The sequence below is a fragment of the Heloderma suspectum genome, chromosome 6 (assembly GCF_057233095.1).
Source record: "Heloderma suspectum isolate Gila_16-S chromosome 6, 16-S_ref, whole genome shotgun sequence".
NCBI classification, from domain to species: Eukaryota; Metazoa; Chordata; class Lepidosauria; order Squamata; family Helodermatidae; genus Heloderma; species Heloderma suspectum.
In genome coordinates this window covers 99,412,902-99,429,155 of record NC_139463.1, presented here as the reverse complement: position 1 = coordinate 99,429,155, position 16,254 = coordinate 99,412,902, and the positions used below count along the sequence as shown (strand labels likewise).

The 16,254-nt window shown below is 46.2% G+C and overlaps 1 protein-coding gene across 1 annotated transcript in view; it reads left to right on the top strand.

Moving 5' to 3' along the window:
- Window positions 1-16,254, top strand: part of LOC146342051 (immunoglobulin superfamily member 1-like) — a 45,050-nt gene that overhangs the window by 15,548 nt on the left and 13,248 nt on the right. The window contains exon 6 of the mRNA XM_084807765.1: window positions 14,472-14,579. Within this exon, the coding sequence (XP_084663891.1) occupies window positions 14,472-14,579 (108 nt within the window). The remainder of the gene's footprint in view (window positions 1-14,471; window positions 14,580-16,254) is intronic.

The following is a 16,254-nucleotide window of genomic DNA, read 5'->3' as shown; positions in this document are numbered from 1 at the left end:
GCAATGTCCTCTTTTATTCCAGAGCACCCAATGGGGCTCAATGGGGCTTACTCGAAGCTTGGAGACCTACAGGGTGATCTTATGTCTATTCAGTAGTAAGTTCCATTGAGTTCGATGTGGCTTACTCCTGAGTAAGTGAGTGCCCAGGATTGGGGCCAGGAGAAAACATTACAGCACCATTTAAGCTGGAATGGGGGGAAAGGGTGTGTGTGTACAGGCACTCAGTTGTGATCCTTAATTTTGTTTTTTAAAAAGGGAGAGAACAAGCCCCTGCTCAGTGCAGGAAGCCTGATTCCCTTGCAGTCCCCCATCCAAAATTCTGACCAGGGCTGACCCTTAGCTTCCCAGATCAGACAAGAGCTGGCACCTCTAGCTAGGGATGTACGAAAGTCACTTACCTTTAACGAAATTTGATTCACGGTGGGGGGGAGGCGCTCCGTCCCTCCCCCCGAAATTCTGGTCGGGGGGGAGGTGCTCCATCCCTAGCCCCTGAAATTCTGGCCAGGGGGGGAGGCGCTCCGTCCCTCCACCCCCGAATCCTGGCTGGCCGGGCCCGCAAATGGCGGCGGCTGTAGCTGCTGCCGTTTGTGTCCCTGCAGTCAGCCGTGATAGGCTACGTAAATGTTTACATAGCCTATCACGGCTGAGTAAAAAAAAAACAACCCCGCGCGTATGCAAATGGCGGCGCCCATGGGCGCCGCCATTTGCGTTCCTTATTTTGGCACGTCTAGTCTACGTAAACATTTACGTAGACTACGGCGAAAATAAGGAGAACGCAAATAGCGTAGATGCTACGCTATTTGCGTTCTCCTTATTTTCGCCGTAGTCTACGTAAATGTTTACGTAGACTAGACGTGCCAAAATAAGGAACGCAAATGGCGGCGCCCATGGGCGCCGCCATTTGCATACGCGCGGGGTTTGTTTTTTTTTACTCAGCCGTGATAGGCTACGTAAACATTTACGTAGCCTATCACAGTATTTTTTAAAAATCTAGCTGTGATAGGCTACGTAAATCTTTACGTAGCCTATCACTTTTTTTGTTGTTGTTTTTGTCTTTACTGGAAATGGTGGCAGCGGCAGCCGGTCGGAAGACCGGCCGCCGCCGTCGCCGAACCGCAGCCGAACCGCTGCCGAACCACCGCCGAACCGCCACTGGAGCCGCCGCCGCCAGGAGGATTCACCCAAGGTAAGTCCCGTCCCGGGGGGGGGGGTTTGTGGCAGACCGTTTCGCCACCAATTTCGGGGGGCCGAATGCGCTGGCATTCGGCCTCCCCGAGATTCATGGAGAAATTCTCTGACATTCCTACCTCTAGCCCTCTGCTGGTTGGTGATAAAACTTCCCCTGCTAAGGAACCTATGCAATGTCATCTCATGGTCTTCTTCGAAGCTTCGAAGAAGTGGGCAGCCCCCCCAAAACATGAGTGCTGGGTGCCATCGCTGCTGCTCCTCTTCCTCACACTGGCTGCAAAGGGCTGGTGCCGGGAAAAGAGCATCAGCAGACACCCCTCAGCCTCTCGCCCTGGCCTCCAGCAGGTGCGGGGGGGGGGAGAAGGGGACAGGTGCCTCCTTCTTCCCTCCACCCCCACCTGCTACAGCGGCAGCAGCAAGGGACAAGCTCTCACCAGGCTTCGAGCCCCAACAGGATGCTCGCACCATCCCTGCACACACACACACACACACACACACACACAGGATAGAGGAAGAGAGGGACAGTGGGTGGGGAATCAGCAGAAACAGGGAGAGCTTCTGCTCCTCCAACAAGAGCCGCCATCTTTAAGAGCAGGAAAACAGAGTGTGAACCGAGCTCGTGCATTCAATCAAGAACCCCAACAGGGAAAATGGGCGAGTGTGGATAATCACGTTTTAATGTGAGTGCGTTTAACCTGACAGGACTCCGACTTTGTTGCAATGGCAGGCATAATGTAGATCCCCCCAATGTCGTCAGCCTCCAGGTTGCCTTGCTCACATTTCCCCCTTTATTGCGCTTTCAAAAAGAACAGAGCTAAACTAGTAATAAAGGTTAATGGCGCCATATTGGCAGTGTGTAATGCTGGCTTAGCGCCATGAACTTGCCAAAGAAGGGCTTTCCTTAACTCAAACCACACTGAGGGAGAAGAGAGTAAAATGCTTCTCTGCAATGAAGGCTGACAGATCTGATCCCCCACCCCATCGAGCTCAGAATCAATGCCCTCTGTTGATTCAGAGCAACCCATTACGTTCAGTGGGGTTTACTCCCAAGTAAGTGTGCCTAGGGCTGCAAGAAAAGGATGAAAGCAAGACTCCCTCCCCCCGCTCCTTTGCACACATGCCTGGGAGGGAGGGAGGTGCTTTCTCTATTCAAACAACATGACGGGCTTCTTTACATAGCATAACAAAGAAAAACGCGCAAAGAAAGCGAAAGGAGAAAACCCCAGAAAGCCCCAGAAAGGATGCGGGTTTTTTTCCCTTAATGTAGAGACACCGTGTGTCATCATACTGGCATAATACAAAGTATTGGCATGGAAACAAGTACTCTTTAATTTTCATCTCTGTTACTTTTATTTCATCAAGAATATATTACATTGGTCGATTTGTTTCATCACATTGTGCTCACATTTGAATATTATGTATTTCTGCCTCTTTTTAGACACAATGACAGTGTTCTTTCAGTAAAAGCTATTCATTATCAGTGGGCATCAGGGCTAATAACTTTACTAGCGTCATAGACCATTTAAAAATATACTAGTACCTAGGTGAATCCTTCAAGATGGTACCAGCAACCACCCCTTTCAGAAGCCCATGCATTTAGAAGGAACTGTTGCTGACAGATGAAGGGTGTGGGGCAGGGGTGGCGGGGTGGCGGGGAGCAGTACTGCTTTACATCAGGTATGCTACCTGATAAAGCATTGATCAGTGTCAGGAAACAGGCTAAATGGAGAAAATTTTGGTGTATAATATGCGGAAGGTGACGGACTTGACCTTGGGGGAGCTGAGGGTAGTGATGGCTGACAGGAAGCTCTGGCATGGGCTGGTCCATGAAGTCACGAAGAGTCGGAAGCGACTGAGTGAATAAACAACAACATAATATGCAGAAGACAGACCACACCTCAGCCTCTAGGGTTGCTTTCCCATGACCCCGAGGGTCCCCTTCTCTGTAGACTAAGGCCTGTGTGGGGAGTCTTTACCCCAAGGGAAAGGACTACATGGCAAGACACTGACACTGTTTGTTTCTCTGCCTCGTGCAGACCCCAGCAACCCAAACCACACAGCACACTGTCCCCTGCCACACGCCTGGCAATGGCCCGGAACTGGAGGACAGGTCTCTCTGTCTCTAACCACCTGGATTGGCTGCTGTGATACACCACTTCTGAGAACACAGGTCACTCCGTGCTTTTGAGTGGGACACTGAGGTGTATGAACAAAGTGTTGAGTGCACAGCAGCAGACGAGGAAGAGTGCAGGAGGGACAGACACGCACTCCCGTCAGCCATCAACAGGCAATTGGACCTACTTGAGACCCTGGTTGAGACTAGTCAGGGAGCTTTGGGAAGGAGGGGGCTGGTGTGGTCAGGCTGAGCCTCCCACCAACACATGGACCAACACACACGTCCCGAGTGATCCGGTGGCAGATATGGATGGTCTGCAGGCAGGTGCTTGGCACCAGCCTGTGGACCCATCCACTCTCCCAGATCAGCCTCAGGAGCATGTATACTTCGGGCACCAGCGGGCATGCCCCCTGTGCCGGGAGCCATCTTGCCCTGGAGATAAGGGGGAAGACCCTGACTTCCTGGCTATGCAGAGACATAGGGTCGCAATGTCGCATCTATGGTTCAGCGACTTAAAGGGACACCATGTTCTTTCTTTATTTCCCTGGGTTCTTCCTAGAAGTATTCACAATGCTGGTCTAGGGGAACATCTTCCTTAGCAGTGAAACCTCAGCAAGAAGTGCCTAAGTGCTAAAAGCACTGCAGGAGGTATTGGGGAAAGCGTGATTTGTAGCTTGGGTTGGCAGCACAGAGCGTTACAGTGAGAGAGCGATTTCACAGTTTTCCTGGATTTGAGAGAAAAAGTTGGGTTCTGAGGGGATTCCAATTTAATCCAGTAGATCAGAAACCCTGTAATCATTTCCCCTCCCCAGTAACCCTCTTTGCAAGCGATTTTGACTTTATTTTTCCAGTTTAAGGACATTTTGAGGGCACTTTTTCACTATCATGCATTTTCATGATCTTGGGTGACCTATTTCACACTCCACAGTTTTTCATGAAGGCTGTTTAGGGTGCAGCTCAGCGATCATGGGGGTGCTATTTCACTATCACACATTTTTGTGTTCTTGTGGGGACCGCTTTCAGGCTCCATATGGAAAGACTTGCTTTTAGATGTCCCTCAGGGAAAGACCTGTCTTTAGCTTTTCATTAGGGAAAGACCTGTCTTTAGATTTTTCCTAGCTGCAAAAATCCTAGATTTTTGTCCTCTCCTCTCTTTGTCTCCCCCCTTTTCCAAGGAAATGGCAAGCCACCATAATTGCTCCCCACCCCATTTCCCAGGCTGTCTGCACTACAGCCTACTGCCTTAACCCCCCCCATTTCATCCTTCCACCCCCCAACACCGCCCTCCCCCCAGAAACTGTACATCAGACAGGGCTGGTTCCAATCAAAACTTTTATTGAATATGTCTGCATAGATGTATATAAGATTGGTTCTTGGGTCCCAAAGGGAAGTGTTTTATATAGAAAGAATGTGTGAAATAAACACCATCAAAACAGCCCAGAGTGAACAGTTTTGGCTGACACAAGGGCAGAAACCTCCTCCCAAGCAATAGGGAATATTCCCACCTTCTCTTCTCCTCCATTTTATCTTTGGGATCTGACAGTAACTGATCCTGTCAAGGTGTCAGGAGTGCAATTGCCCTATTTATATGAAGAAAAGCCCACAAGACTTTTGGAAAATATTCCTCTATTGACTACAGATGGAAAGCTTACTACCATTTCCTAGGAGAGTGTTGTGTTGTCAAACTGCCTCCAACCCCTTGCTCTTTGACCCATTTTACATGTGTAAGCATTGAGAAATATTTTGTGAATAACTGGGTTTGTACAAAAAGAGTGGGCTCCAGCTGAACCAGAATGGAACCAGACTGCCAGTGCTTAACATAAAGGAGATGGCAGAACAGCTTTCAAACTGAATCCTGGGTGGCAGGGTGGGGGGAAGCCAACATGAACTGGGCAGCAACTGATTTAGTATGAATTATCCCTGGAGAATGAGGGTGAAAAGATTTTTGATTGCTCAAATGGGGACAGGGTAGAAAGATGCTACTAAAATACGGAAGACAGCCAGTCAAAAAGGTTAAAGGGATACAAGGGAAGATGTACAAGCCAGAGACATTCAGAGAGACACCACATATAGGTGTTTCCATGCTGATGCTAGGATCCTCCAAGCCAAGGTGGGGGAATTGGTGTGCTTGGTTTTAAAGAAGAACATAAACATTGTGGGTATAAAGGAAACCTGGTGGAATGCAGAGAAACTGTGGGATACAGTCATCTCTGGATACAAATTGTATAGGATGGACAAGGAAAGGTGTACTGGAGCTGGTGTTGCTTTGTACAAAAAGGGTATAGTGTCAAATAAACTAGAAACCCCCAAAGGGCCAGATTCCTCTTGGGAATCACTGTGGGTGACAATACCAGGCCCCCAAAAGTAATTTAGTAATGGGGACACACTATCAAAATGCTCAGGGTGATCTTGAGACAGAGAATGAAACCCAGGAGGCATCCAAAGGAGAAAGTGTTACAGCAAAGGGTGGCTTCAATTGACCTCACATGGATAAATACATGGCCTGATCACAACAAAGAGATACGATGCCTAGGTATCTAAATGACTGTGCACAAGAACAGTTGGTCATGGAAGTGACCAAGGCAAAGCTACCCTGGATGTCATCTGAAGTGGTGCCATCCAAACCTAGTGTGAGATGCGAGTCTTGTTGAACTGATTAGAAATGAAGAGTACAGTGCTATCAAATTAAATGTATGTGTAAGTGGAACATAGCCAAGGATGTCCAGCACAGTTGCATTTGACAGTCTTGCTAGAGGAGGATCACCATGGCTTCTACAAGGGTATGCCCTGTCTCACTAGCCATTCAGAGTTCTTTGAAAGTGTTAGCGTTCGTGTAGAGTGGGGAGGGGGAAGGGATATGGTAGACTTTTTTGCTTCAAATTCCAAAAGGCTTTTGACAAAGTCCCTCAGCAAAGAATCCTGAGCAAACTTACTAGTCATTGTGTAAGAGGAGGGATCCTCTTATTGGCAACTGGCTAAAGAACAGAAAGCAGAGAGTAGGAATAAGTCAGTTTTTGCAATGGAGGAGTGTAAACAGTGGGCTTCCTTAAGCACGTGTATTAGGACCACTGCTTTTTAACTTGTTCATAAAAGATATGGCGTTCGGGGTTGGCAGTACATGAGCAGGGGAGGGTGCTATTCCACTCCTGTCCTGCTTGTGGGCTTCCCATTTGGGTATCTGGTTGGCTCCTGTGGGAACAGACTGTTGGGCTAGCTAGGCCTTTTGTGTGATCCATCAAGGTTCTTCTTACATTGTTATGTATGACAAACCTGTTCTTCGTAGTTGAGAAACCCACCCATTATTTCCCAAATTTATCCTATACTGAATTTCTCAATGGCACTTGTGGGTAACCTGTGGCCCGCCAGCGGTTTTGGCTTACAACTCCCATCATCTGCCACCATTCACTATACTGGCTAGGGCTGATGGGAGTTGTAGGGCAAAATATCTGGAGGGCCACATGTTGCCCACCTCTGCTTTATGGAAACTGCCATTCCAATGTGAATACTGCACACATCCAGCTGCCCCAAAGCCACCCTAAGACATGAACAGATGAAGTGGTTGGACTGAACAATGCAGACAACTGGGAACTGCAGGCAAGGCTGACAAGGACTGCAGTTCTTGCTGCAAAGCACTAGGTGGCATTAGAGTCCATCAAAAACCCAGTGGGTATATTGCAAACATGGTGATACACCAAGATGTGGAAATAACCAGGGCTATGTATACTCTGTGCTAGAAAAGCAAATTTTGCACTAAAGCACCTCAAATTCTGCATGGACTGAACTCACCCTGTATATACAATGCATGTTTGTATAGTTTTTCTTACTGTACATAATGGGTATTTCTCCTAACTCCCAGGATTCAGTATCTGTCCCACAACTGCATCCAGTTACATGCTCAATAGACAGAGAACAATAAACAGAGAACCTGACAATCTGCAAAACACAGACTGAGCAGATTTTAACAGTCCGTACATCCCTAGCGAGAACTCTAAAGGAGCTATCCAAGGCGCTAAACCCTATCCCCAAAATAGATTCAGCCCACAGACGGATGCGGATGATTTTTTTCATCATGCAGAAAAATCTGCAAGTAATTACCTAAGTATTTACGTAAGTATTTACATAATTTCCCTCAGTGTGTAACATTTAGCATATTGTCTCCCATTCCATTCAACGTTTCCTCAGCAGAAACTTATGTATTTTCTTACGAATATATATATACGTAAATTTCGGGAAAGTAAAAAAATCATCTGAAAGTCCACGGACTCTGCGTGGCCTGAAGGGGGTTGCTTTGCAACAGATTCCACAGGTCAGATTCTTAGAAATCTGAGCTCATTTTAGTCCATCTCAAATTTCTCCAGCATCCCTAGTTCTAGCTGGTTCTGACTGAAACCCAGAATGGATTCACAGTCCCACCAAAATCACAGCCACCAGCCTCCACTGCTTTTGGAACACAAAGCTCTTTACACAAGGACAGAATACAAGGGGCAAGAGGGCTAAACAGGCTCTAAAGGGAAGAGAGTTCTAAAGCTTTGGTGCAAAGGCCCAACAATTCCTAACCCACATATTCATCTGTATCACTTCAGATGCTGGGGAGAAATTAAGTAAGCCCCTTACCGCCCCCCCCCGCCCCCCCATATGAGACCAGTTTAGTTGAATGAAAGGAGGCAATCCTGGAGACATCCCCATTGGATGAACATATAAAGTTGGCTTACATCGAGTCAGATCATGGGTCCATCTAGTCAGGTACTATTTACTTTGACTATCAGTGGCTCTCCAGGATCTCAAACAGAGGTCTGTCCCATCACCTGGTCATTTCAACTAGCAAGGCCAAAGTCCTGGGTCATTCATTTATTTATGTATTTATACTGTATATGTATGCATGTATTTAATGTCCTGCCATTTTGCCAAAAATGGTGCTCAAGGCAGTTACAACAATAAATGCAGATAAAACAGAAGCTTGCTTAAAACATAACATGAAAACAAATAATAGAATCACAGAATAGTAGGGTTGGAAGGGGCCTATAAGACCATCGTGTCCAACCCCCTGCTCAGTGCAGGAATCCAAGTCACAGCATCCCTGACAGATGGCTGTCCAGCCTCACCTTGAATGCTTCCAGTGTGGGAGAGCCCACTACCTCCCTCAGTAATTGGCTCCATTGTCGTATTGCTCTAACAGCCAGGATTTTTTTCCTGATGTTCAGCCCGAATCTGGCATCCTGTAACTTGAGCCCATTATTCCATGTCCTGCACTCTGGGATGGTCAAGAAGAGATCCTTCGGTTAAAACACAATTAGAAACACAACAATAAAAACAAATAAAGAGCACCCAACCTGTTAAAACCCCTTTCAGCAGCAGACTAGCTTACATGTCAAAGGCCTGTCTGAATAAAAATGTCTTTGCCTGCTGGCAGAAGGACAACAAGGAGGGATCCAACATAGCCTCCCTTGACAGGGCGTTCCAGAGCCTAGGAGTAGCCTCTGAGAAGGCCTGCTCTCATGTCTCCAGTAACCATGCCTCTGATGGTGGTGGGACTGAGACCCCACATTATTAAAGGTCAATACCCAGAAATGAATTGGAAGTCAACCAAGATGATGCCATATTAGTTATCTATTCCATATGGTGAGGCCATGTTAGGACTCTCACTGCAGCATTCTGTACAATCCAAGTTTCTGAACACTCTTCATGGCCAGCCCCATATAGAGCATCTTCTCATACTCCAGTCTGGATGTTACCAGGACATGTTTGACCATAGCAAGCTCCATCACCTGGCCTCCAGGAGCAGCACAGGATCAACTCTCCTTGGATCAACTCTCTGTCCAACCAATAGCACCTCCACCTTGTCTTAGGTAGCACAGTTTGTTGCCTCACATCCAGTCCCACACTGACTTTGGGCATTCATTCAGGACATGTATTGCCTTCCTGGAATCTGAAAGAATTGACCATTAACAGTTTCAAGTCTCCTCCAGCAGGCTTGGATAAATTAACCTCTCCCAGTGATTTCATACAGATACTAAAAGCATGGGAAACAAGTTGGAACTCTGTGGAACCCTACAAGCCATAAACCATGGGGTAAAGCAGCAGTGTCCCAGTGCCACCTTTTAGGCCCAGTCCTCCTAGGCCCAGTTGCAGGAACAATTGGAGCTACTACAAAATGGTGTTATCTAATCCAATTCTAGTAAGGCAACCCAGATGGTACTGAAAGCTGTGGAGCAGTCCTGAATATGCACCCCCACTGTCCATTACCCAGCACAGGTCACCACCAGGATGACCAAGAACATTTCCATCCCAAGACCTAGTGGAAAGCCAGGTTGAAAGTGATCTAGATTCATAAGACTCTGTCTCCCACTTTAATATTATTAGTAGCATTCACAAGGGCTGCCCTCCACACTAAAAGATTTACTTTGTGACCTCTTGGTCTTCATTGCATTTTTTTTTCCCACCCTTAGATCTCAGCCTCCCCAAACCCTCCATCAAAGTGAGATCCAAGGAGCAGATTTCTCCAGGTGTGAACATCACCACTGAGTGCTGGGGGCCAGAAATTGATCTCGCTTTCTCCTTGCACAAATCCAGGAACCTAATAGCATCACAGATGACAGAGCCAGACAGAGAGACAATGGAGTTCCATTTCTTCACAGTGAGGACAAAGGATGCAGGGAGAGACACCTGTCAATATTGCCACAGAGAAAATCATTTTGTCATGTCAGGGCCAAGTGGTCCTGTAGAATCAGTTTTGAGAGGTAAGGCACTAAAATTGGCATCCTGTGCCATTTGCCATTCCTAGTATTACTATAGGAGTGCTGCTAGAAAAGCCAAGTCAAGGGGGTGGGATGCCCAATTCCCTCTTGTTTTCCCAATCTAAGCAGTTTTTCCCATTGAGAAAATCCCCAGAAGTGCAGCAGTGACCCCTCACATTACCGCAGTAGTAGGGACATTTATTCACCTTAGGTAGCCTGCTTTTAATCTTTAACATATCCCCCCTTCTGTGGATGTTTACTCAGAAGCAGGAAATAAATCTCACTCTCCTGCAGTGAATCTTTAATATATCTCTATGCATTCAGAGCCATGGTATTTCACGGAAGTGCTAAAGGATTAAAGGGTTAAAGGCTAACTTTAGTACTGGCCCTACAGCACTCTTTTGCTTCTCTGATGCTCTCTTAAATCGCTATTGCAATGCTGTGTTTCTTTGATGTTCTGCAGCTTTTCTGATGTAAAGTTGTTTCTCTGTTGTTGTGTAAATTCCCTTCTCTGCTTTATCGCAGTAATGATTTGGGGTTTACAGGAGCTTCTCATTGCGAGCAGGGAGAAGGAGAAAGGGAGAAAGGGTTTGAAGCAATAATTCCATGGCAGACTGCTGGAACTGGGCAAAATTAGGGGTCTGGGCTGCTCTTGGGGGAAGTCTTCAGATGCTGCACTTGAGAATTGGGGATTTTGGCTTCTCAACAGACACTGCAGTGTCGCACCCCCACGCTCATGGGACTGCACAGCTATGCATCAAAGTATAATGGCAAAAAAAGAGGGCACGGCAGTGTCTGTTAGGGGAGTGCACAGTAAATTGCGAGTGTATTACCACCAGAGGCTAATTCGAAGCTGCAATGCTGTACAGTTGTGATGGGGTGAAGGGTGAAAGAGGTGCCATGTAGATGGGGCCTTAGAGACCCCCCAAAGTCATAGGGAGATGGTATGCATCACAGTAATCCAGAGGAATATGGTGATGCTGGTGGCAAGTCTTGTGTGAAGAGAGTGTAGTGAAATGTATTTCTCCCAACAGAAAATGTGGGAGGAAACTTTATTTATTTGCTTGTTTATTTAAGGGTACATATCAGCCTGCTATTGGACAAACAACAACAACAACAAACAACACAAAAGCTCTGTCAAAGCAACTTACAAAATTAATAAAAGATCAACTTCTTTTCACTGTTGATGTTTGCAAATTTCTGTTTTGCATTCTGTTTATACTCTGAAGCTTGTCTATAACAGCAACTCAGGCAAGTTTTACTTGGGTTACATCATTTTAGCCTGAGCACAGAGGATGCCTGTTCAGAGGCAACTAGCATCACTCTTGCTTTAGCCATTTGCATCATTCTGTCTATGACTGGCCATGTACACCATGAATGACCCCAGCCCAGAAGCCTATAGGAGAGACTTTACTGGAAGCACGCAATGTAAAAACAAACAAACAAACCCCAAGTGTTCAATGTTTGATTAGGATTGGAAGCATACGTAGATCACAGCTGTATAATTGCCGGGGGGGGGGGGACACACACACCACATTACAAACATGTGTTTTTTTCTTCTTCTGTAGATTGTTTCAAAAATAAGAGTTATACATTTATTGCAATTTAACACATACTCATTTAAACACTATTTTGCTAATATTTTAAAATACAACTGAAAAGTTGTTTTAGCATTAATTAAAAGATCAATTAAAAATCAAAGGGGTGATCAAATAGCAAGACCTCCAACATCTAGGATGAGAAGAAAGGGCTTTCATATTCCATCTGGTTCTGATAGGAAGGGCAACAACTTCTGGCTCATTGCTGCCATTACAGCATCACATCTCCATTATAGTTGGTAGTGATAAGATCTGTATAACATTAAGAACTGATGCCTGAGATCTCTTCCTCTCCTCTCCTCTCCTCTCCCCTCCCCTCCCCATCTCTTTTTCCTTTTGTTTTTTGTCTTTTTAGATTGTAAGCCTGAGGGCAGGGATGGTAAGTTTTTAATTGATCTGCAGGACCACAATTCTATAGCCCCTAGACAACATTTCAGGGACCATAGGATACAGTGAATCTCCCCCTCCGAGGCCAGGGAGAGAGTTCCAGCCTCGGAGGAGGAGATCCAACTGCACATCCCCCCTCTGAGTCCCTCTCAGCCACTGTGGAATTCTCCACAATGGCTCCCTCTCCTGTGGTTGGAACTCGGACCTTGGGATTGGGGAGAAAGGGGACTGTTGGTGGCTTTTGTGGGGAAAGAGGCCATTGGATCCACTGGATCCAACGGCCTGTCATGCTCCATCCCTGCCCCTGGTACAGAGGGGGAGTTAATTAATTAATTAATTTCATTTCATTTCTATACCACCCAGTGGCCGAAGCTCTCTGGGCGGCTCACAAAAATTAAAGCCACAAAGTACAACATAAAGCAATATAAATGCTTAAAACTACAATATAAAAGTACAGCCAGAATAAAGCCTAGCAGCAATGCAGAGATTTAAAATACAGATTAAAAACAGCAGATTTAAAAGACTAGAGTGCTACACAATGCTAGAAAAATACAAGTCTTCACCTGGCATCGGAAGTACAATGTAGGTGCCAGGTGAACCTATCATCATCATCTTTTAACCCCATTCTTCTGCTCATACAGCACCCAGAGCAGCTCACAACACAGAAGAAATTAAATACTGTTGAAAAGATGAAAACAAAATAATTTTAAAACCATGCAATCTAAAAGCTCCCATTGAGATAAAATCCGCTTTAAAACAGCAACAGGAATTGCATGGTAAAAGCCTGTTTTCAGTCTCTGTCTACAGGACAGCAAAAAAGAGCCTGCCTGACAGTGCTGGACAGTATTCCAGAGCTGTGGGACCACCGTAGAGAAGGCTCTTCTCTCATACTCACCTAACAGCCCAGAATGACAACAGAGTGCATCCAGCCAACCGCTGATCTTAAAGGAGATAGGGAATCTGTGGCCCTCCAGACATTGCTGGACTACAACTCCCATCATCACTGCCATCTGGGGCTGATGGCAGTTGCAGTCCAAGCCTGAGCCGCTCTTGGAGTTATATGGGCTCTGAGGGCTGCGTAATGAAAAACCCTTCTTAGAAGGATGGAGAGTAAAAAATGCCTCCACTGTTCCTTGTGCCCTGCTAGCAAAAGCCTGACTCCAAGATTGGAACGCTTTGTCATCTGGACTCAGAGTCCATGGAATTGCGCTTGAAGCCCCTCCGGGAATCTTGTGTGCCAGTTGCATGTAGGAAGGATTAGCATAATTACCCCGGCAGCTTGGTTTGTTGTGCCATGTGAATTCAGAGAGGATGGCTTGTTGGGTTCTGGGTGGCTTGTGACCCACAGCAACAAGCCAACATGGCTGTGTTCATATGACATGACAAGCTATGATGCTGGGGATAATTATGCTAATCCCCCCAGAATATGACCTACCCACAGGGAGGGGAAATAAGCTTATTTCCCCTCCGTTATTGTGCGCACCCAGTCAAAGTTGAGAGCCATCGCCAGCTCTGGTGTATGCTATATTCATTTGTATGCTATATTCATTTATTTTGCAAACCTACTGATTTAAAAGCGCAGAGGTTGATTGATCTTCTGGCTGAAGAGAGACTAAAACAAGATAACTGTCCTACAAATATTTGATCAACATGTAAATATAAGCCTATATAAGCCTATATAATTTGAGAGTCAAGAGGGTGCACTCTTTGATGCTTTAGTGACTATCCTGTGCATTTAACTGCATATTTGAGAGATTTATCCAACTTGCACTAGCAATGTTTTAAGAACGCATCCCCTGAAAGGCAAAAAAAGGGGGTGGGATAAAAGAGAAACAGTGATTTCCCAGGAATAGAAAACTTGAAATAGGATCTGCTGCTTGTAAATACGGAGAGTTGGACCATTGGTTGGGTGGCTATGTGTCCTATTTTAGAGAGGATAGTCCTCTATTTGAAGAGCTCTCTGATCCATGTCTGGTTTAAAGATAAAGAAGCATTTGTAGAAGGGGGGGGCTTCAAGTCGCCCATAAAGAATTGGCACCTGGGCAGCAAACTGAGCAGGCACACAGGTTACCTGGTCACTGTCTTCTCCACTGTGGAGAGTTCGACTGCATCTCTATTTAAGATATAGCAATTATTTCTAAATTTGCATCTGTACATATCAATTAGCATATGCAACTGTTATGCAGACCTGTGTCCTCTTTTGTGGCAGCAGCACAGCCACAACTCCCAGCTGAGGCCCCTGTTGCATCAGTACCCCTACTGGAGTGAAGTCATAGACTGTGTCCGTTTATGCTTCATTTCCTGAAACTTGTGAAGCGTTCCTCTTTCTTTGAAATGCTTCCCCTTTTCTGAGAATAAAACTAGAGCTTTATTTATCATTCAGAATATGCAAAAAATGCAAGTGCGCGCACGAGTGCGCACACATCGCCCCCCCTTCTCTTCCTGAAGCCCCAGGCCCTGGACTATTGCCAGGAGAATGTCTCCCGTCCACAAAGAGGGCTTATCAGTGCAGAAAGACAGTCTTGCCTTGCAACAGGGTGAAGCAGCCCGACTCAGGTGACAGATTTGGGAGCTTCATTAAAGCATTTTGTCAGCTATCTATTTTGGTTTTTGATATTCTTTTTTTCCCCATCAGCGAGGGCACCATTTCAGTTCTGAGTCTCAGCATGAGAAGACATTGGGCCGTCTGTATCAGTACCTGAACCCTGCCATCCTTATGTGTCAGAGCTCATGCTGGATACAGACCAAGAAGATGCTCCATCTAGTATCGCTAGCAGTAGGGGCTGGGGGCTCCAATTTCGATGGGGCTGTAAAACCTTTCTGGATTTCAGTCAGAAATTGGAGCCACCACTGATTGCTAGTCTAAAGGCCAGACTACACATGACATATAGCAGTGGGGGATGATTTTCAGCAGAAATATGCTCAGGCCCCCAGTCTGGATCAGGAACACATTCTGGATCAGTGTTCCATAGCTACTGTCTTCAAAGTAAAACTGACCAATTTAAGTATGCTTTTCACAAAGTATGAATAATGTAATGTGTAGTTTGGCTTTGAGAAGAGTCATCTGGAGTTCACCACCTCCACTGATCGATCGATCGATCGATCAATCGATCTATCTATCTATCATCTATCTATCCATCCATCCATCCATCCATCCATCCTTCTGTGTAATGCCAGTAGCATTAGAGAAAACACACTGGAATAGAAGAGCCAATTGGTCTGTTCCTCGAGCATCCAAGGCAGAAGATGGTGAACCGAAGTAGACAGGAATCCATTTTGATTTCCTCCAGAAGGGGCTTATGGTCCTTGAGTGACCCCTAAGAGTGTTTGACATTCCACACACGTACAACTTAGCATACATGACTGTCCTGGCCAAGTCAAGAGCTTGTCTGGAAGCGAGCAGGAAGCGTGGCCCTCAGTAACTCACTTCTAAGCAGTAAGTCATGCAACAGAGGCGTCAGGCTGGGAGGTGGGATTTGTTCCCGCAAAGCTAAGTTTTTAGGTATCAGAAATCAAGATCAGGGCAAGCTGTTGCCCAGAAACCTTTGAGTCCTATTATGACAGCCTTTCCCAATCTGTGCCCTCCAGATGTTTTGGACTTCAACTCCCATCAGCCCCATCCAGCCTGGCCAATGCTTAGGAGTTGCAGTCCAAAACATCTGAAGGGCTCCAGGTTGGAGAAGGCTGAATTAGGTGATCTATGGTTTGACAATGACTGGAGCTTGCCTGAAAGAGCAGGCAGTGGTTGGAGTGCTGCTCCTTCTGTGCACAACCTCTGGGCCTTGCTCTGCTTGCCTGCCCAACCAGAGAAGGCCTGATATTCTCCACACAACAGGACAGGAGTTTAGACTCTCTCAGCTCACTGTCTGGATGTAGCTAAACGATTCTATATCTATCTAAACAATTCTATATCTATCCCAGAGGCAGGAGATGAGGCAGGGTCCAACTGCTCTCCAGCGCTGAGGTCCCAATCCTTTTAATGTGACTATATTCCCTAGGCTGTGATTGTGCTGCCAAGGAGTCCTCCCCTCTCTTCCAAGAGACACCAGGGAACTCAGGATCCAGTCTGAACTTTGATGCACCTCACATCTGGATGTTCTGAGCCTCCCTTGAGTTCCTTTTGTGTGGGCAGTTCCATAACAGATGTGGTTTGTCAGATGACATTGTGTGCTGACTGTGGGCAAGAGTGCTGTGAGATCAGAGAAATATTCTACATGGCTGAGAAGAACCA